This window comes from Bufo bufo, chromosome 4, assembly GCF_905171765.1.
Source record: "Bufo bufo chromosome 4, aBufBuf1.1, whole genome shotgun sequence".
Classification (NCBI taxonomy): Eukaryota; Metazoa; Chordata; class Amphibia; order Anura; family Bufonidae; genus Bufo; species Bufo bufo.
The window spans coordinates 115,937,186-115,958,494 of record NC_053392.1 but is presented as its reverse complement, the minus strand read 5'-3'; the positions used below and the strand labels follow the sequence as shown (position 1 = coordinate 115,958,494).

The window sequence follows — 21,309 nt, the reverse complement described above, 5'->3', positions numbered from 1 at the left end:
AGGTCTTAGAGTAGACGATCACATAATCCAGGTACAGCAACACGGTCTCAAAGTTTTTGTGTCCAAGACATCTCTCCATGAGTCTCCGAAATATCCCAGGGGCGTTGCATAACCCAAAAGGCATGTAGTTGAACTTGAACGGACCCATTGGGGTCGCAAAAGCTGTTTTTTCTTTATCTTCTGGTGCCATGGGGACTTGCCAATAGCCACTGGTTAGATCCAGGGTTGAAAAGTAAGCAGCGGATCCCAAAGCTGCCAAGGACTCCTCAATTCGTGGCAGGGGGTACGCATCCTTGTGCGTAATGTTGTTGATCTTACGATAGTCCACACAAAAACGGATGGTTCCATCCTTCTTCTTTACCAGGACTAAGGGAGCAGCCCAGGGACTGTGACTATCCTGGATGATGATAGCTGTCTTTATATCCTGCACCATCTTCTTCACCTGCTGGTACATGGCAGGAGGGACTGGTCTGTATTTCTCTTTGATTGGAGGATGAGTGCCAGTTAGAATGGTGTGCTGTATTAAACGAGTTTGACCATAGTCCAGAGAATGTTTGCTGAAGACTTGATGTTGTTGTTTCACTAAGTCCAGCACACCGTTGATCTGTTCGGCAGAGGTTGTGGTGTCCCCAATATGTAGTTCGGCCCACCAGGGCTGTTCCGGCGAGTCTTTGGCTTCCTCCACTGTTTGGAGTGATTGTTGGGCCGCAGCAGTAGGGTAATCCAGGATATCCTGCTGACGGATGTGATATAGGCAGGCCACTGGGTAGTGCTTTTTTAACTTCACAGCTTCATCACCCAGATTGACTAAGCGTATGGGTACCTTTCCTTGGGACACCGTGACCACGCTCCTAGTGGCTAGGACAAGGGGGTGATCCTGAAGATGTATTGGTTCCACAAGGGCCTGATAATCTTGACTTGAGGGGGTTCAGCTTGGATACCGATGCAAGCCTTGCACCATATCAGAGTCTCTGCTCTACCCTGGAGTTTGATAGGTTGAGCATCCTTGATGCGGACATGGCAGATTTCGCACAGTTGTAAAGTCTGGACGGATCCGTTTAGGCTACTTTCACACTTAGAATTTTTTTTAAACTATAATGCAGACGGATCCGTTCTGAACGGATCCAAACGTCTGCATTATACGAGCGGATCCGTCTGTGAAGACATCAGACGGACCCGCTCTGAACGGTAGTGTGAAAGTAGCCTTACGGGGATCAAAGTGGATAACAGCCCGTAGGGCTTCCTGCAGAGACAGGGCAAAGACTCTTAAGGTCTCCTTTGACTGCTGCTGCTTTCCAAAGAAGCGCATTTTAAGTTCAGAGGCGGTCCTAGTCTCAAAGGGGGTACTGAGTCGGTCTAGGATCTGTTCAGCAGTTTTCCGCTCTGGCCGAGGCCAGGACTTGACCTCCCGGAGCGCAGCTCCCTGTAACTGGCCAATCAGGATTTTTACTTTCTGATCCTTTGATACTGGATATAGCTTAAATGTGGCTAGCATTTTATCACAGAATTCCCTGAGTGAATGGGGTATTCCTGAGCAACTTGAGAGCCAGGGTGCCCCAAAATAGAATGGCACAGTAAGAGGCATGATGCAAGTGGCTGCTGGTGGATCGCTGTGATCCAAGTGGGTGCTATCTTTGTTGTCAGACATGGCCCTTGATACCCAGTACCAGATTAGAGGGATCAGTATTGGCTATAATGCAATTTAAATGCAGGTTGCTATGGGCGACTGCAGCAGAATTGGTGTGTGGCTCCTTTAAGAGTTGCTGCAACTGCTCAATTTCGGGGAGTATGGTACTCTGGCAGACAGATTATAACTCTTAACAGTCTTAGGTTATTTGCACAGTAGTACTCACTCAGATCCAAGGGCTGGTGCTTCTCCAACATCCAATGCAGAAAATACTGTATTTCCCCTTTTTCAAGATGGCCGCTGCTTCACTTCCTGTATGGGCAGCGATTTCTGTCCTCCTGGGAACTTGTATTCGGCACTTTAGTTCCTGCTGCTGTAGGAATGCTTTCTCTGTGGAGGCAGGCTGTTTGGTTCACTCCCCTCTGCTGGGTGGAGATATCTAAGATGACCAATTAACCCCTGCTCTGCCACTGTCCTGCAACTGGTGCAAACCTACACTCTTCAGCAGTAAGTACATGCAATAAAAGTCTCTTTTTTCTGGGGGTTTGGTGATTACTATAGCCTGTATTATAGGCACAAAGGTAAATCCTGTTCACTGACGCCAAAAATGCAGCAGCCAGGAACGGGGTACGCTGATACCACTTATGCAGTGGGCCAGGATATGGGTGGATAATAGTCTGTATTTTGTTCGTGACACCAATTGCAGTTTGCGCAGGGTACTATCACAGGGCCTTTCCAAGGTGTTATAACTCACGTCCCAGATTAGGAATGCCAGAGTGGTGTAATGGCCTATAATGTCTATATAGGTGTCACGGCTGAGGATGGGGGAAATCCTCAGCCGTGTGAAGCCAGATGATGTTATGGCTGCTTGGCCAGGAATACAGGATTAGGGAGCAGGTCACCTGCTAAACGCATCCCTAACCTGACCCTGACTCCTAGCTACATGAGCCGACCTTGATGGTAGGAGGGCTCATGCTCCGGAACCTTGAAGTCCCTGCTAGCCCTCAAGATGGCCCTAAACTAGGAGCTGAGTAAGACAACCCACTCCTCCTAGGCACGGAGGAGCAGGAGTCTCAATGGCCAAGCTGCTGGAAAAGGGGAAACATAAACAGCTCTATGGATATGGCAGGTGAACAAAGAGTTCCACCTACCTGCCACAGCCTTGCTGACTGGATCCCTGTGTAAGCAGGGTGCAGATCACAAACGCATCCCCACACAGGGACCCAGATCCATAGCTGCACAAAATCACATGGAAACATCAAACAGACATCACACATAACTAGAAATAAACTTAATGTGACATTATGGTTATGACCACAAGGGGTGGCTCTCACTGGCAGGTAGTAAAGACTGGAGGCTGCTTTCAGCTAAGCATGGCTGAAGCAACCTGCAGACCTGGAAAAGCAGTGAGGCTATATAGGCCAAGAAGCCACACCCCACAGTCGGACACACCCAGTGAGACACACACACACTGGGAAGGGAGTTAACCCTTCCAGCACCAAAGAAGGGAAACACACTAAAAAGGAAAAGTGTCCAAACAACACATACACTGTGGCTGTTGCCGCAGGCAACGACATGGGTGGCACTCATGTCCAGGGAGTCAGCCTGAAGGCCGGGACACTGCCACCACATGTACAACAACGACCAAACGTTGCCACGGGCAACCACAGTGAGGGGAAGATGTACGTGCACACCACACATAACACAGAGTGTACACAGACATACATACACACACACAGCTAACAGAAGGATTGCTAGGTGCAACCGCATGCACAACATAGTAAGCTGCCAAATACAGCTCAGAGTGCTATGCAGCCACATACATACCGTTGCCAGCGGCAACCACAGGTGAGGCAAATACCACAGCCCTCACCTGTGATTGACAATCAAACTAAACCGCTGACAACCGCATGCGGTTGAGGAGTCACGGTCATAGCCATGGCCGTGACAATAGGGTAGTGATAATTGTGTCAACGGTTCTCCTACCTGGGTATGGCTGGACTCCTGGCTCACTTGCAATACTTTTGAGTGTAGTGATAGTAGGAGTAATAGAGGAATTTTGCATCAGAAATGATGTCCAGACCTTTAGGTTAAGTTCAAACGTTTCATTACTGAAGATAACTTGTATGCAAGCAGTATACAGCTTTGGTTTCTGGTCCCAGCAGGTTTTGGCAATCATTGGCAGGAATAAATACTTCTGCTTGATATGTGAGCTTGCAGGATAAGACGTCTGCTTGCTATCTCTGTAACTGTGGCAGGAATTAATCTTCTGCACTTTTCTGTACCTTCTGCTTTGTGGGGACAAACTAGCTGAGGAGGAATGACTTTTCCTAGACCTCTGGACTTAACTCACAGATAGTTTCTCAGGGGATGCTTTCTTCCTGGAACTCTTGAAATTGTAGTTTATTTTCTGCTTTCTGCATCCAGCTGAGGCTGCAGGTGCTCAGTCTGGGAGTGTGACCAATGTCTCAGCCGAGACAAGATCCTTGCTGTCTTCCCTATGCAGGGGATCTCCTCCACACACACCCTACCCCAAACAGGGGGTGGGCTACACTGACTCTAACTTCCTTCTCCACCCATGATGCAGGATGTGGGAACAGTCCATACCTCCACAGAGGGGGAGCTAAGCTGGAATAATACATTCCAGCTTAGATATACTAAACTAGACTTGTACCTTACCAATGCATTGCTGCCACCTGCTGGTTAACCTGGAAAATTACAGGAACAGTGGAATTTAACATGGTTTTATATGTACATTTGTGAAGACATAATATAAATGACATCTGATGACAGTGTAAAGGCTCTTAGAAGATAGTAGCGGGGTAGAGGTGTGTAGTAACACAACTCTGGGGTGTTACACTTCCACCTCCAGACTCTGTCATTGTGCCCCTCTGTGGCTTCCTACTGATGCTGCTGCTGCCACCTCCAGACTCGGTCATTGTGCCACTCTGTGGCTTCCTCCTGATGCTGCTGCCACCTCCAGACTCTGTCATTGTGCCACTCTGTGGTTTCCTACTGATGCTGCTGCCACCTCCAGACTCAGTCATTGTACCATTCTGTGGCTTTCTCATGCTGCTGCTACCTTCAGACTCTGTCATTCTGTGGCTTCCTCCTGACGCTGCTGCCACCTCCAGACTCTGTCATTGTGTCACTCTGTGGCTTCCTACTGATGCTGCTGCCACCTCCAGACTCGGTCATTGTACCATTCTGTGGCTTCCTCATGCTGCTGCTACCTTCAGACTCTGTAATTGTGCCACCCTGTCGTTTCCTCATGCTGCTGCTATCTCCAGACTCTGTCATTGTGCCACTTTGTGGCTTCCTAATAATGCTGCTGCTGCTCCCACCTCTAGACTCTGTCACTGTGCCATTCTGTGGCCTACTAATGCTGCTTCCACCTCCAGACTCGGTCTTTGTGCCACTCTGTGGCTTCCTCCTGATACTACTGCTGCCACCTCCAGACTCTGTCATTGTGCCATTCTGTGGCTTCCTCATGCTGCTGCCACCTCCAGACTTGGTCATTGGGCCACTCTGTGGTCTCTTCATGCTGCTTCCACCTCACCACTATGTCATAGGTCCACTCCGTGAACTTCTTGTGCTGTTCCCAGCCTCCCCACTTCATGACTGGGCCACTATTTTTGCTTTCAACATGGCTGACATCATCCTCATCATTTATTTGACACTTATTCTGATCTGTCAGAAAGAAAAAAAAATAAGACGCACAACGGATCCTGTCTGTGTAGCAGCTGTAAGGCCTGTATGGTCCCATCAGAATTGGTTTGTGATTTGGTAGCCAAAAGCAGGAGTTTGTAAAAAAAGACATGCAAACATTCCATTCACGTGTCATCTCTGTTTTAGGTCCACTCCTGTATTTTTTGGCATTAGCAATACTGATGGATTATTGAGCAAATACTGACCGAGTGAAGGCGTATGCTTCACAGACAGGATCTGTTTTTTTGGGTTATTGTTCTGACGGATCAGAGGAAGGGCAAATTAATCAGTGATGTCAACACAAACTTACTGCTGACACCCTCTCCACTCTGTCAGGTGGGCTCTACTTGTATAAGCGTTTAATAGAACAGGTTCTGTAGACATCTATGTGGAATCTGGTGATGGTGGTGTGAAAAGACTGCGCTTCTTCTTGACGCTAACATCGACCTGTAAGGCTGAGTTAATACTTCCGTTATTTGGTCAGTTTTTGCCCCGTGACTGCCCAAATAAGTGAAGTATGCAGTGATTCTAAGAGCGACCCCTGTCATCTGCATGTCATACTGACTCACAGTATTATTTCACTACCAAAGCAGACTCCCTATGCGTGTTACTGCAAGGCACAGTGTTCTACACCCTTATAAAGGCTCTCTGCAGCCCGGAAATAGCAGTTTTTTAACGTAATTCGCCGCAAATAAATTCGGATCAAACCAAATTTTTTTAAAAAAATTGGCGAACCGGCCGAATCGAATTTTTTTAAAATCTCTACATACCAGGTCACAGTTTGGGCAATCTGTGAACTCAGCAGTATACAGACTGCTAAGGCCAGTGATTAGCTGCAGCAGTGGCATGATGTTCATGGGATATCAATGCTGCACCAAAGAAAACAAACACTGGCAGGGAGGAGAAAAGCGTAACGCAGGAAGCGAGTATGACTTAATTTGATATTTTATCACACTCACTGCTGATGCTATGGTTATTTAAATAAGAACTCTCACGAACAATGTTATTCTCAGAATTTTTAGAAAGGTACATGATGTAAACTGCAGTGACTTTTCAGTGACTATATTTGGGAGTTTTCCCCTCCCTTCTGATCCTCAGCTGTGTCATGTGACCAGCACTTTGATTTTCCAAATAACACAGCATCTTATATATGAGCAGGAAGCCAGTTTCTCTATGTATTCCTATGGGAGCCTCAATGTCAGTCTCATAGGAAGGAATAGAGGAGTAACTGACTTCCTGTCCTGTGTCAGTTGGTGATCAGTAGTGATGGACAAACATCGGGCGGGACGGTTCGCAAACACTCGTTCGCGATCAAATGTTTGCGGACCGCGCGTTTGCGGCAGGCCCTATTGACTTTAATGGCAGGCAAACCTGAAAAACCTTTAGGTCATATTTGCAGCCACCAAATAGTCCCACAACATCGACAATGACATACCAGAAGGAGATCATTGGCAAAAATTCCCACAAAAAATATGTATTTTAATCAGGGGCCATTTTCATGCGTCTTAAAGGGAAACTCTCAAAAATTTGCACTGCTGGAGTCTATAAAAAATTGATTTTAGGGCACGGGAGTACAGGCCCCAAAAATTTGGCATTCACCTGACAGAAAATAACTTGTGATGATGTGGCTGGAGGTACATTAGGCGGTCACTGGCTAAAAATGTTACTGTAGGCCAGTACAGGCCCCAAAAATAAGGGATTCACCTGAAAGAAAAGAACTTGTGATGATGTGGCTGGAGGTACATTAGGCGGTCACTGGATAAAAATTTTACTGAAGGCCACTGGAGAACAGGCCCCAAAAATGAGGCATTCACCTGACAGAAAAGGCCTTTTATGCCACTGTATACATAAGACAAGGACCATTCTTTTTTCTGGGTGGTGGCGGATATGTGTGGGCTGGCATGAGGAAATTCAATTACACGTGGTTGTCACAGGTGTTGAATTCCTCCGAGATCCATGCCTCATTCATTTTTAGAAATGTGAGGTAGTCCACACTGTTGTGAGCTAGGCGAGTGCGCTTATCGGTCCCAATCCCCCCTGCTACGCTGAACATTCTTTTCGGACAGGACACTCGACGAGGGGCAAGCCAAAAGTTCCATGGCAAATTGTGCCAGCTCTGGCCACAGGTCAAGCCTGCACACCCAGTAGTCCAGGGGTTCCTCGCTTCTCAGAGCGTCCACATCGGCCTTTAACCCGATGTAGTCGGTCTAGGCGTTCCCTGAGGCTGGTTCTGGAGGACAGCTGTCAATGGGTTGGCTGCAAGAATGATCTCTTATCCAAAGTGACCAACACATATTCAAACCGCCCTCTTCTTGCAAGCGCTGTAGGATTGGTACCCGCACCTGTTTCTATGTGGATGGAAATTCCTCTGCCAGCGCCCGTAACAGTAGAATGCAGCATTTCTCGCAGCAAGGCCTGGAAATGCTGCATTCTGTCAGCCCTCTGTGATGTTGGTAACATGTCAGCCATTTTGTGTTTGTACCGGGGGTCTACGTACTTTGCCACCCAGTACTGGTCTTTGCCCTTTATGCTTTTTATATGGGGGTCTCTCTTCAAAACACTGGAGCATGAAGGCCCCCATTTGCACTAAATTGGAAGCGGTGGAGCGCCCTGGCTTCTACTTATCACCCAGGAGAATGTCATCCTTGGTCTCCTCCCCCCAGCCACGGACAACACCAGGCATCCCAACAAAGTTTAAAGTCCCCCTCAAAGCCTGCTCTTCTTGCTCCTCCTCCTCCTCTCCCTAGCCACTATCCTCCTCTGACTCCTCTTCAGACTCCTGCTGACTTGTCTCATATGGAGTAGCCCCCCTGGGAATTCATTCAGCATTGCGACTTCCTCATCTTCCAGCTCCTGCTCCTAGACGGCTTGATCAATGACACGACGCAATGCACGCTCCAGAAAGAAGGCGTAAGGTATGATGTCACTGATGGTGCCCTGGCTGCGACTGACCAGTTTGGTGATCTCATCAAATGGCTGCAGAAGTCTGCATGCGTGTCACATGAGCAGCCACTGGCGGGGTGAAAAGAAACCAAGCTCCCCAGAACCTGTCCTGCTGTAGAGTTCATACAGGTAGTCATTAACGGCACGTTGCTGCTGGAGCAGCCTATCAAGCATATACAAGGTGGAGTTCCAGCGTGTCGGGCTGTCACAAATCAGACATCTGACAGGCAAATGGTGTCGCCGCTGAATGTCAGCAAGGCGAGCCATGGCTGTGTAAGATCTTCTAAAATGGCCAGAGATTCTCCTGGCCTGCCGCAAGACGTCCTCGACCCGGGGTATTTGGCAATGAATCGCTGCACGACTAAGTTCAGGACCTGTGTCGATTTGCCCTGTTTCAGCATGCTAAGCAGATTGGCATCGTTGTCGCACACAACTTTACCTACTGTCAAATTGAGTGCGGTTAGCCACTGATCGGCCTGTGATCGCAGAGCTGAAAGCAGTGCAGGACCGGTGTGGCTCTTGGCTTCCCGACACAACAGCCGCAGCACATCATGGCAACGTCTCACCTGGCACGTCGAATAGGTTTTGGGGAGCTTAGTGCGTGCAGTGGAAGAGGCGGTAGCAGTGGAAAAGGAGGAGTCAGCCGAGGAGGAGACAGAGGATGCAGTAGGAGGAGGAAAAGAAGAGGCAGGCCTGCATGCAATCCGTGGCTGTAACATCAAATCCACACGGGTGCCACGGGTTACTAGTGATGAGCGGCGTAGGCAATATTCGCGAATTTCGCCATAAATTTGCAAATTCGAGAATTCGTCATCTCCAGTCATTGTTTACTTGATTGCGAAATTCAGCAATGTAATATATTCACACTAAATTCGCAATAAATTTGCGATTATAATATTCAAGACTATTTGCGAATACGAATATATAGCACTATATTCTAAATATTTGCGAATTTTCAGTGCCGATATTCGCAATTAAAATTTGCTATTCGAATATTCGCGCTCAACACTACGGGTTACATGCTTGACAGCCATCAGAAGGTTCACCCAGTGGGCAGTAAAAGTTATGTACCTTCCCTGCCCATGTTTTCTAGACCACGTGTCTGTGGCCAGATCTATCTTGGCACCGACACTGTGTGCCAGAGATATATTCACTTGCCACTGAAGTGTCCATATAGCTTTGGGATGCCCTTCTGGGAGAAATATTTCCTTCCGGGGACCTTCCATTGCGGTGTGCCAATGGCCATGAATTTTCTAAAGGCCTCCGAGTCCATCAGTTTATATGGCAGTAGTTGGTGGGCTAGCAGTTCCGACAAGCCAGTGGTCAGCCGTTGGGCAAAAGGAGCGTCATCAACTTTTTACGCTTGAACATTTGGGCCACGGAAGCCTGCCTTTTGCCAGATGAACATGACGACGCCACGGTGGAAGGTGGAGTGGAGGACAAATGGGAAAAGAGAGGAGAAGAAGAAGAGGCAGGACGTGGAGCGCGGGGAGTGTGGCTTTGTGGGTTCTGAAGGCGTTGTTCCCACTGGGCTCGGTGATAGGAGGCCATTTGCCTTCTTAAGGCGGTCGTCCCTAGGTGAGTGTTGTGTTGGGCTTACCGCGACTTATGTGTTGACAGCACAGGCTGCAGATGGCAACACTATTGTCAGCAGCTGACATGTTAAAAAAATCCCACACTGCGGAGCCATGTGCCGGTGTCCTGGGAGCAACAGAAGTGACCGTGCAGGGTGGATGGCTCGTTACAGATACATTTGCAGTCTGCTTTTTGCCTCCTGTGCCTTGCGAGCTCTGCCTGCTTCTCCTCCTTCTCCTTCCTCTTTGCTGTTCCGTCTCTCCCTCTGAACTCCCATCCTCTTCCTCTCTTGTGGGCACCGACATGAAGTCTATCGACATGTTATCATCGTCACCTTCACCACCACTGACATTTGAGATCTCGGAGTAGGCAGCAACAACGGGGACCTCCCTCCTTGGGCTGATTTGGGTACTGTGGTCAGACCGCTGGGTAGCGGCCGTTGCTATTTCCTCTTCCTCATCTGATGTCAAGAATGGCTGCTCATCAGTAAGGTCTGGGAATGGATGGGAAAATAATTCCTCTGACTCGAGTGGAGGGGCTATGGTGGTGGTGTATTTGGTGGTGCACACAGCAGAGAGTGCGAAGGGTGCAGATACAGAGGATGAAGAGGGTGAAGAAGCGGAAGGCTGAATGAGCCACTCAACCAACTCTGGTGCGTGCTTTGAAGTAATTGCACGTGCCTTCTCTAACTTAGGCTCCGGCCTGGTGCACCTACCCGACCCCTACCAGCCCTGCGGAATGGCCTGCCTATTCCTCTCCCTGTGCCTAAGTCCCTAGAAAAGAGCAGTATTTGTGGAAGCAGGCATATCGCAGGCCTCAATCAATATTTGGTTGAAACAGGTATATCGATACCCTTAATCAGTATTTTGTGGAAGCAGGTATATCAAACCCCTTAATCAGTATTTGTGGAAGCAGGTATATCACAGGCCTCAATCAATATTTGGTGGAAACAGGTATAGCAAACCCCTTAATCAGTATTTTGTGGAAGCATGTATATCGTAGCCCTCAATCAATATTTCTTGGAAGCAGGTATATCAAACCCCTTAATCAGTATTTTGTGGAAGCAGGTATATCGTAGCCCTCAATCAGTATTTTGTGGAAGCAGGTATTTCAAACCCCTTAATCTGTATTTTGTGGAAGCAGGTATATCGTAGCCCTCAATCAGTATTTTGTGAAAGCAGGTACAGTACAGACCAAAAGTTTGGACACACCTTCTCATTCAAAGAGTTTTCTTTATTTTCATGACTATGAAAATTGTAGATTCACACTGAAGGCATCAAAACTATGAATTAACACATGTGGAATTATATACATAACAAACAAGTGTGAAACAACTGAAAATATGTCATATTCTAGGTTCTTCAAAGTAGACACCTTTTGCTTTGATTACTGCTTTGCACACTCTTGGCATTCTCTTGATGAGCTTCAAGAGGTAGTCCCCTGAAATGGTTTTCACTTCACAGGTGTGCCCTGTCAGATTTAATAAGTGGGATTTCTTGCCTTATAAATGGGGTTGGGACCATCAGTTGCGTTGAGGAGAAGTCAGGTGGATACACAGCTGATAGTCCTACTGAATAGACTGTTAGAATTTGTATTATGGCAAGAAAAAAGCAGCTAAGTAAAGAAAAACGAGTGGCCATCATTACTTTAAGAATTGAAGGTCAGTCAGTCAGCCGAAAAATTGGGAAAACTTTGAAAGTAAGGGCTATTTGACCATGAAGGAGAGTGATGGGGTGCTGCGCCAGATGACCTGGCCTACACAGTCACCGGACCTGAACCCAATCGAGATGGTTTGGGGTGAGCTGGACCGCAGAGTGAAGGCAAAAGGGCCAACACGTGCTAAGCATCTCTGGGAACTCCTTCAAGACTGTTGGAAGACCATTTCAGGGGACTACCTCTTGAAGCTCATCAAGAGAATGCCAAGAGTGTGCAAAGCAGTAATCAAAGCAAAAGGTGGCTACTTTGAAGAACCTAGAATATGATATATTTTCAGTTGTTTCACACTTGTTTGTTATGTATATAATTCCACATGTGTTAATTCATAGTTTTGATGCCTTCATAGTCATGAAAATAAAGAAAACTAAAATAATAGACGGTGGAGGTGCAGTAGACATCGCATATCTAGATTTTAGTAAGGCTTTTGACACTGTCCCACATAGAAGACTTATCAATAAACTGCAGTCATTGAGCATGGACTCCCATATTGTTGAGTGGATTAGGCAGTGGCTGAGTGACAGACAACAGAGGGTTGTAGTCAATGGAGAACATTCAAAACAAGGTCATGTTACCAGTGGGGTTCCACAGGGATCTGTACTGGGACCGATTTTGTTTAATATCTTCATAAGTGATATTGCAAAAGGCCTCGATGGTAAGGTTTGTCTTTTTGCTGATGACACAAAGATATGTAACAGGGTTGATGTTCCTGGAGGGAAACGCCAAATGGAAAAGGATTTAGGAAAACTAGAAGAATGGTCAGAACTCTGGAAACTGAAATTTTATGTGGATAAGTGCAAGATAATGCACCTGGGGCGTAAAAACCCAAGGGCAGAATATAGAATATTTGACACAGTCCTGACCTCAGTATCTGAGGAAAGGGATTTAGGAGTAATTATTTCAGAAGACTTAAAGGTGGGAAGACAATGTAATAGAGCAGCACGAAATGCCAGCAGAATGCTTGGATGTATAGGGAGAGGTATAAGCAGTAGAAAGAGTGAAGTTCTTATGCCGCTGTACAGAACACTGGTGAGACCTCACTTGGAGTATTGTGCGCAGTACTGGAGGCCATATCTCCAGAAGGATATAGATACTCTAGCGAGAGTTCACAGAAGAGCTGCTAAACTAGTACATGGATTGCAGGATAAAACTTACCAGGAAAGGTTAAAGGACCTTAATATGTATAGCTTGGAAGAAAGAAGAGACAGAGGGGATATGATAGAAACTTTTAAATACATAAAGGGAATCAACTCGGTAAAGGAGGAGAGCATATTTAAAAGAAGAAAAACTACCACAAGAGGACACAGTTTTAAATTAGAGGGGCAAAGGTTTAAAAGTAATATAAGGAAGTATTACTTTACTGAGAGAGTAGTGGATGCATGGAATAGCCTTCCTGCAGAAGTGGTAGCTGCAAATACAGTGAAGGGGTTTAAGCATGCATGGGATAGGCATAAGGCCATCCTTCATATAAGATAGGGCCGGGGGCTATCCATAGTATTCAGTATATTGGGCAGACTAGATGGGCCAAATGGTTCTTATCTGCCGACACATTCTATGTTTCTATGTTTCTATGAATGAGAAGGTGTGTCCAAACTTTTGGTCGGTACTGTATATCGAACTCCTTAATCAGCATTTTGTGGAAGCAGGTATTTTAAACCTCTTAATCAGTATTTTGTGGAAACAGGTATATCGAACCCCTTAATCAGTATTTTGTGGAAGCAGGTATATCAAACCACTTAATCAGTAGATTGTGGAAACAGGTATATCGCAGCCCTCAATCAATATTTGGTGGAAACAGTTATATCGAACCCCTTAATCAGTATTTTGTTGAAGCAGGTATATCATAGCCCTCAATCAGTATGTTGTGGAAGCAGGTATATCAAACCCCTTAATCAGTATTTTGTGGAAGCAGGTATATCGCAGCCCTCAATCAGTATTTTGTGGATGCAGGTATATCAAACCCCTTAATGAGTATTTTGTGGAAGCAGGTATATTGCAGCCCTCAATCAGTATTTTGTGGAAGCAGGTATATCAAACCCCTTAGTCAGTATTTTGTGGAAGCAGATATATCGCAGCCCTCAATCAGTATTTTGTGGAAGAAGGTATATCAAACCCCTTAATCAGTATTTTGTGGAAGCAGGTATATCGCAGGTCTCAATCAATATTTGGTGGAAACAGGTATATCGAACAACTTAATCAGTATTTTTTTTGGAAGCAGATATATCACACCCCTCAATTATTTTTGTTGCCACAACAGTTATATCACACCACCCTGTTTATTTGGGGCAACAGGTACATCACACCTGTTGCAAACAGTTGTTCCAATAGTGCTTGTCCCTCTATATAGCTGTGGTATCGCAGCAGAACCACACACAACTGCTGCACAATACAAATACACTATAATGTACTTTCTATGTTAGAAAGTATATTATAAGTATATCACAACCCTCAGTATATCACATGTAACGATAGCACACCTATACCAGTCCTTAAAAGGACTTCTGTGGCCCTATTAGCTAGCGTTTGGTGTCCCTAACAGCCTGTCCCTGCTCCACAAAGCAACCTCTCCCTACACTGGCAAAACACAGAATGTAAAATGGCTGCCAGATCGGGTTTTTTGATAGGATGGGGGTGTGTCCATGTGCCTAGACGTCTCAATTGGCAGTCCTGTCCCACCTGATGGATGTGTCATAAGTCATAGTTCGGCGCAATGCAAAAGAATATGGTGCCGGTGGACATTGCCATATGTTCGCATGTTCTGCGAATCGCGAACGCGCAAAGTTTGCCGCAAAATGACCGTCGGAGTGTTGGTCACATGACACAGCCAAGGATCAGAAGGGAGGTTATAACTCACAGATACAGTCACCAGCAAGAAGATTACCTTCACTACAGATTACATCATGTACCTTTCTAACAGGTCAGAGAATAAAAATTTCTGTGGATGTGCTACTTTAACTCAGACAACCAGGGGCACGCCATCCATGAGGAGAGTGAAGCCTCTTGCCCTAGGCAGGACATTGAATGATAGGGGGTGGCCCACCAGTAAAATTTCTTTTGGGCGCCCACCATACGGACACGTTTGAATATTACCTGCTCACACAGCAGCAATTTGTTACCAGATGATTGAATATAGGGGTCCCTGCAGCAATTTTGAGAAGGTAGGTCCTGGAGAAAAGAGGATAGTGGCTAGCTTTCCTCTATACCTAGAAGTCATCTCAGCTCTGATGGTGTCTATAATAATAAACTGGAGAGTTTCTTTAATAATCTATCACGTTTTTTTATATGAGCATAGGCTGGTTGAGGTGCTGTACATTGAATATATGTATGTAGTGCAGTAAGTCTATTGTGTTATGTGCCACTTGTGCAGGGAGTGGGAGACTAGGGGCCCACCATGCTCAGTGGTCCACTGGGGGATTCACCTGTACTCCTGTGGGCCAGTCCGAGCCTGTCTTTGGGAATTATTGTACATCACAGATGTTTGTCTGTTTTTTTTTTTTCGCAATTCATGGTGAAGGCTATGACAGCACCACAATATGCAATTCCTAGACATAGATGTATGCTGAAGATGCTGAAGGATCTTTGGCTATGGTCATGTTTGCATATCACATGACCCTCTAAGAGGTCCTTAGGCCTTGAAGTCTGGAAGACTTAATGGAGGAGAAGATGGAGAAGCAGCAAATAAGTGTGTGTGTGTGTGTGTGTATACAACCCCTTTAATATATTGTGATGCACTATGTGCACATTACAAATACAGGACACAACATTATTAACACACTGATGTATTTAAAATTTCATAAAGTATTGTTTTATAGCAAAGAAAGGCCATGGCTTCAGTGTAATACATGTGTCTTTGAAATAGAGTACGACACTAAGGGATACAACAATAAAGCTCTACGATCTTCTGAACCAAATGAAATACTGCGTACAAGAAAGGGAGTCTGTGCTGGATATGCTTCACTTTTCCAACGTATGTGCAGGTAATATAAATATAATGTGTAACTGGTGAGTAACCTATTTGCTGCCTACTAGTGGTCAAATAAGCTATTACAATCTACTGACTCTAAAAAAGGCAGTTGGGGACATTTTGATTTACCAGGCTGAATGCAGCAAACAAACCAGCCTCAGAGCTTATTTCATTTACAGTCCTTGAGGATATGAAGATGTTATTTTAAAACAGGATGTTTGTTAACATTTCTTATTGAACATTTTGATTGGCAAGATTTGAAGAAACATGGGGAATGTGGGACATAGTTCTGATAAATGAAAACACCAATAAAGCAACAAATTGGCTTCAGAAAAATATATTTCTTTATTAAATTACCAAAAAATTAATAAGAACAGATATATCTGATATCTTGATCCAAGATCACAAGAAGGTGCATACAATGCGGTCATATTACAAGTATTATAAGATATAAACAATATCACTAAGCAGGTGTATCCACATCCACACAAGCCAAGGTATTATTCAGTACATAAGCAGTTTACAGACCCAAAAAGAGCACCTCCACAGGACACCCCAACACATGTTTCGCGTTAGCTTCCTCAGCGGAGACAAACAAAGTGCATAAACAATGTGAAAAGTGACAAGACACTTTAAATAAAATGCGAGTAAAACTATAAGTGTCAGTGATTGTGGTACCAAGAAATAGAATTTTGACAAAGTGAGTGAAAGCAGACAAAAAAGTGCAAGTGTGAAAGTGCAAATGACTGCTGCCCCAGTGTTCATGTGAGATAATGAAAAAATAAAAAACAAATAAATAAAATATAAATGAATAGACAAACAAAAATACATTTTAAAAAACATAAAAATGCAAATGAAAGTATTAATATAAAAAATTATATTTTTCTGTTCTTCTGAAGGATCCGAAGAATGGAAAGCTAAATGATGATGCGAACTCAGCCTAAAGCCCCATTCACAAAACCATATGGTCGCTGTGCCTGTGTTGCGGACATCAAATAGCGATACGCAAAACACCGGTACTGGCTGTGTGCACTCGGTTTGCGGATGCGGACCCATTGACTTGAACGGGACCGCGATCCACAAAATACAGCAAAAGTCAGGACATGTTCTATCTTTTGTGGAAGCCCTCCCGTGGCTTTTGGGTCCGTGCCTCTGCACTGCAAAAGATAAAAAATGTCTTATCTTTTGGCGTATCTTGTGGATTGCGGGCCCATTCAAGTCAGTGGGTCCGCATCTGCAAACGGAGTGAAGACAGCCAGTACCGGTGTTTTGCGGATCGCTATTTGGTGTCTGCAACACAGCGACCATATGGTTTTGTGAATGGGGCTTTAGGCTGAGTTCACATCATCGTTTAGCTTTCCGTTCTTCGGATCCTTCTCCTTCAGAAGAACAGAAAAATAAAGAAAAAAAGGATCCATTATTTCGAGCATGCGTTATGATTAGTTTGCTTCAGTTTTTGACACTTCCCTCAGAAATCAGTTCTTTTTAAAGGGAGAAAAAGTCCTACATCCAGTACTATTTCTCCCGTCAAAAATAACTGATCTCTGACAGACGTGACACAAAGTGATGCTCAAAAAAAGATCAGTTATTTTTAGTGCAAACTGATGCTAGCTGAGCCTAACTGGAGCTCAAAATAACAGATCTGTTAAGACGCACCCAGATTTTAGAGGAGGAAAATAAGAAAAAAATGTTTTTCATCAGACCTCATATCAGATCATCAGATCAGACCCCCATAAATATCAGGACATCACATCAGACCCCCATATCAGAACTCCATCAGCCCTCCATGTCAGACCACCAACAGACCTCAGAACAGCTGTTACGGCGTTCAGGGCTGGCCTTAGGTGCTCAGGCGCCCTGTGCGAGCTAATCTCGTGGCGCCCCCCCCCCCCCCCCCCCGTTCACCTAAACATACACAAAGAGGAAAACAATCTTTGTAACAAACAGTTTTCTTTAATTACAGATAATTTAAGTGCAAGTGCAAACAAGTACAATCATACCCAGTGTCACCCATAGCCAGTCTCCTGCCCCCCTTAATCATACCCTGTCACCTTTGCCCAGTCCCCTGCCCCCCTTAATCATACCCAGTGTCACCCAGAGCCAGTCCCCTGCCCCCCTTAATCATACCCTGTCACCTTTACCCAGTCCCATGCCCTTCTTAATCATACCCAATGTCACCCTTACCCAGTCCCCTGCCCCCTTAATTAGACCCTGCCCCCCTTAAATTAAGGGTGACAGACACTGGGTATGATAAAGGGGCAGGGGACTGGCTTTAGTTGACACTGGGTATGATTAAGGGGGCAGGGGACTGGGTAAAGGTGACGGGGTATGATTAAGGGGGGCAGGGGACTGGCTATGGGTGACAATGGGTATGATTAAGGGGGGCAGGGTCTAATTGAGGGGGCAGGAGACTGGGTAAAGGTGACAGGGTATGATTAAGGGGGGCAGGGGACTGGCTATGGGTGACACTGGGTATGATTAAGGGCCTTAATCATACCCAGTGTCACCCATAGCCAGTCCCCGGCCCCCCTTAATCATACCCTGTCACCTTTACACAGTCCGCTGCCCCCCTTAATCATACCCAGTGACTGTCACAGTGTCACCCACCTTATCCAGTCCCCTGACCCCTTAATCATACCCAGTGTCTGTCACTCTTATCCTTATCCAGTCCCCTGCCCCCAGGCCCCATTTAAAGAAAGATATTTGGTTAAAAAAAAAAAAAAAGAGTACCGCACCATAACGGTTACATCCAGTGACGTCTCCAGTGATGTAGACTTTCCTCAGCATCTTCATTCGGAGATAGGACCGTCATGATAACTTCTTTCAGCCGCGTCTCATCTCTGCAGAGTTTCACAGAAATGTATGGGGATTTCTCACTTTACTATCATCCTCAGATAACAGACCTCCCCTCCCCCGTAGTGCCCATAACTATAATGCCCTCTGTATAATTATAATATATACTGGCCCCTCTATATTATTATTATTATTATTATTATTTCCTCCTCTGTATTATTATTATTAATATTATAATAGCCCCCTCTGTAGTATTATAGTAATAATTATGCCCCCACTTCAGCCCCTCCAGCATACAGTCCCATGTAAGATACAACCTTCCCCCTGCCTTCAGCCCCTCCAGCATACAGTCCCATGTAAGACACATTACTTCCCTGCCTTCAGCCCCTCAAGCATAGAGTCCCATGTAAGGTAGATCACTCTCCTGCCTTCAGCCCCTCCAGCATACAGTCCTATGTAAATAATATCACACTCCCTCTCTTTGCCGTCTGCCTTCAGCCCCTCCAGCATACAGTCCCATGTAAGATACATCACACTCCTGCCTTCCAGTTCTTCTTGCACAGTCCCATGTAAAATGCATCACTCATCCTACCTTCAGCTCCTCCAGCATACAGTCCCATGTAAGATACAACGCCCCTCCAGCATACAGTCCCATGTAAGACACATCACTTCCCTGCCTTAGCCCCTCCAGCATACAGCCCTATGTAAAATAATATCACCCCCTTGCCTTCAGCCTCTCCATCATACAGTCCCCATGTAAATAATATCACCCCAACTACCCTCTCTTCAGACCCCTCTAACATACAGTCTCCAGTACAAAGATGATTCCTTCTCCCTTCAGCCCCTGCAAAAAGCCCCCCAAGTAAAAATAACAGTCACTATTCTCCTCCACATACTTACCTGCAGACTTTGCTCCTGCTCTGTAGAATCTCCCGCACATATTTAGGCCCCGCCCCCGGATGACGAGACTCCGCCTCTTCCCCTGACATCATACCTCCTAGGATCAACTACATTCTACACACTACGCTCGCTCTACTGCCTCATAGGATTCATGCCACTAGCCTGAAGCCTATGAGGAAGAACAGAGGGGACGGGAGCCATAGGCTCCCATGATCCTCATTTTAGTGTTTGCTGCCTGGCGCCCCCTGCAATTTTGCACCTAATCTCGGCTCAGGTTGGGCCGGCTGCTGTAGCCTGTAGAGACCGAATGCGAGCTGTGTCGGCCGCCGGGCGCCCCTGTTGCCATGGCGCCCTGTGCGGCCGCACAGCTCGCACACCCCAAAGGCCGGCCCTGACGGCGTTCACCGCATAGGAGATTTTTTAAATATTTTAATAGTTTGGACTTTTCAGATGTGGCGATATGTAATATGTTTATTTATTAATTGTTTATATATTTTATATGTAAAATTGGGAAAGGGTGTGATTTATACCTAATATTTTGGTGTTTTTTTTAAACTTTCTTTTATCTTAACTTTTTTATTTAATAACTATTTCCCCCCTTAGGGGCTAGAACCTGTATCTTTTAATCCCTTGTCCTATTCACCCTAATAGAGCTCTATTAGGGTGAATAGGACTTCACACTCTCGCTGCTGTCCTGTGCTTTGTACACACAGCAGCAGGGAGGTTACCATGGCAGCCAGGGCTTCAGTAGCATCCTGCCATGGTAACCGATTGGAGCCCCAGGATTACACTGCTGGGGCTCCAATCAGAACTGCCTCTGCCACCTATGAATGAAGAGGAGGGGAGGAGGGGATCCTGTGGCCACTGCCACCAATGATTTTAATACTGGAGGGTTGCGGGGGAAGCACACTGCGCCACCAATGTTTTTAATACTGGGGGGGGGGGGGGGGGGCACTGCACCACCAATGATGATTAACCTTTAATACAGATACAGGAGGTGGGTTCTGGCGGCAGAAACACATAGCTGGCACCCGACCTCTATGACAGGGAGCTGCGATCCGCGGCAGTTTACTCCTCAAGTGCGGCACCCGAGGGCTTAACTGCCGCTGATCGCAGCTCCCTGTCATAGAGGCGGCGTGCCGGGTATGTGATTCTGTCGACGGCACCCAGCCCCTGTATCTGTATTAAAGCTTAATTATCATTGGTGGTGCAGTGGCCACAGTCCCTCTAGCCATCCACCCCCCTCCCCCCTCATTGGCGACGGCAGCTGCAGCACAGGGGGGAGGGAGAGACTGCTTCCTTCTCCCCTCTGCTGCTGAGGGAACATGGAGTGCGCTGAGAGCAGCGCGCTTCATGTTCTGTGATACTAGGCAAATCAGTTAAAGGCAAATACCGGGTGCAACCCTATAATGCATACTAGTGAGCACTTCCATAATGGAACCGCTCACTAGTATTCGCTTTATAAGACACACGGCCATTTTCCCCCTACTTTTGAGGGGGGGAAAAGTGCGTCTTATTAAACGAAAAATACGATATATATAATTTGATGATTTATAAGCTAATATTTAAATGGTTATTGAAGCACAATAAAAAAAATTGTCCCTGGGGCTCCACATGTTGGAAAAAAACTTAAAGGGACCTATACTCACCTAACCGATCCCCAGCTGCTGCAGTTGTGATGGAGTCAGTAATTATGCTTTGTTAGAGAAGTGGCGTGACCTAGTATGAATAAACTGCCGTGATGCGTGCTACACATATTGTCCCTCTTTGCGATTTTTTAAAGTTGGGAGGTATATGGGCAAAAGCAGTATGAGGATGGCCCTGCCATGTGACCAAGGGTCACCTCCTTACTGACCTTTTCTGACACCTCATAGTGTTTCTGACAACCTTTCCTTAATGACATTGTTATTCATGCCTGACTCAAACCCTGTAAAAACAGAGAACCTCTCGAAGCTACCCTTAATACTGTGCCCCCCCATGTCCACAAACACTAAACTATACACCCAGACTGCCCTCATTAGTAATAGTGCCCCCAATAGTGATAATACTCCCCAAGATAGCCCACATTAGTAGCAATGCTCTCCAT

The 21,309-nt window shown here is 45.9% G+C and overlaps 1 protein-coding gene across 1 annotated transcript in view; it reads left to right on the top strand.

Annotated features, from left to right (window-relative positions):
* Window positions 1-21,309, top strand: part of LOC120999036 (kyphoscoliosis peptidase-like) — a 69,859-nt gene that overhangs the window by 14,328 nt on the left and 34,222 nt on the right. The window contains exon 4 of the mRNA XM_040429913.1: window positions 15,426-15,543. Within this exon, the coding sequence (XP_040285847.1) occupies window positions 15,426-15,543 (118 nt within the window). The remainder of the gene's footprint in view (window positions 1-15,425; window positions 15,544-21,309) is intronic.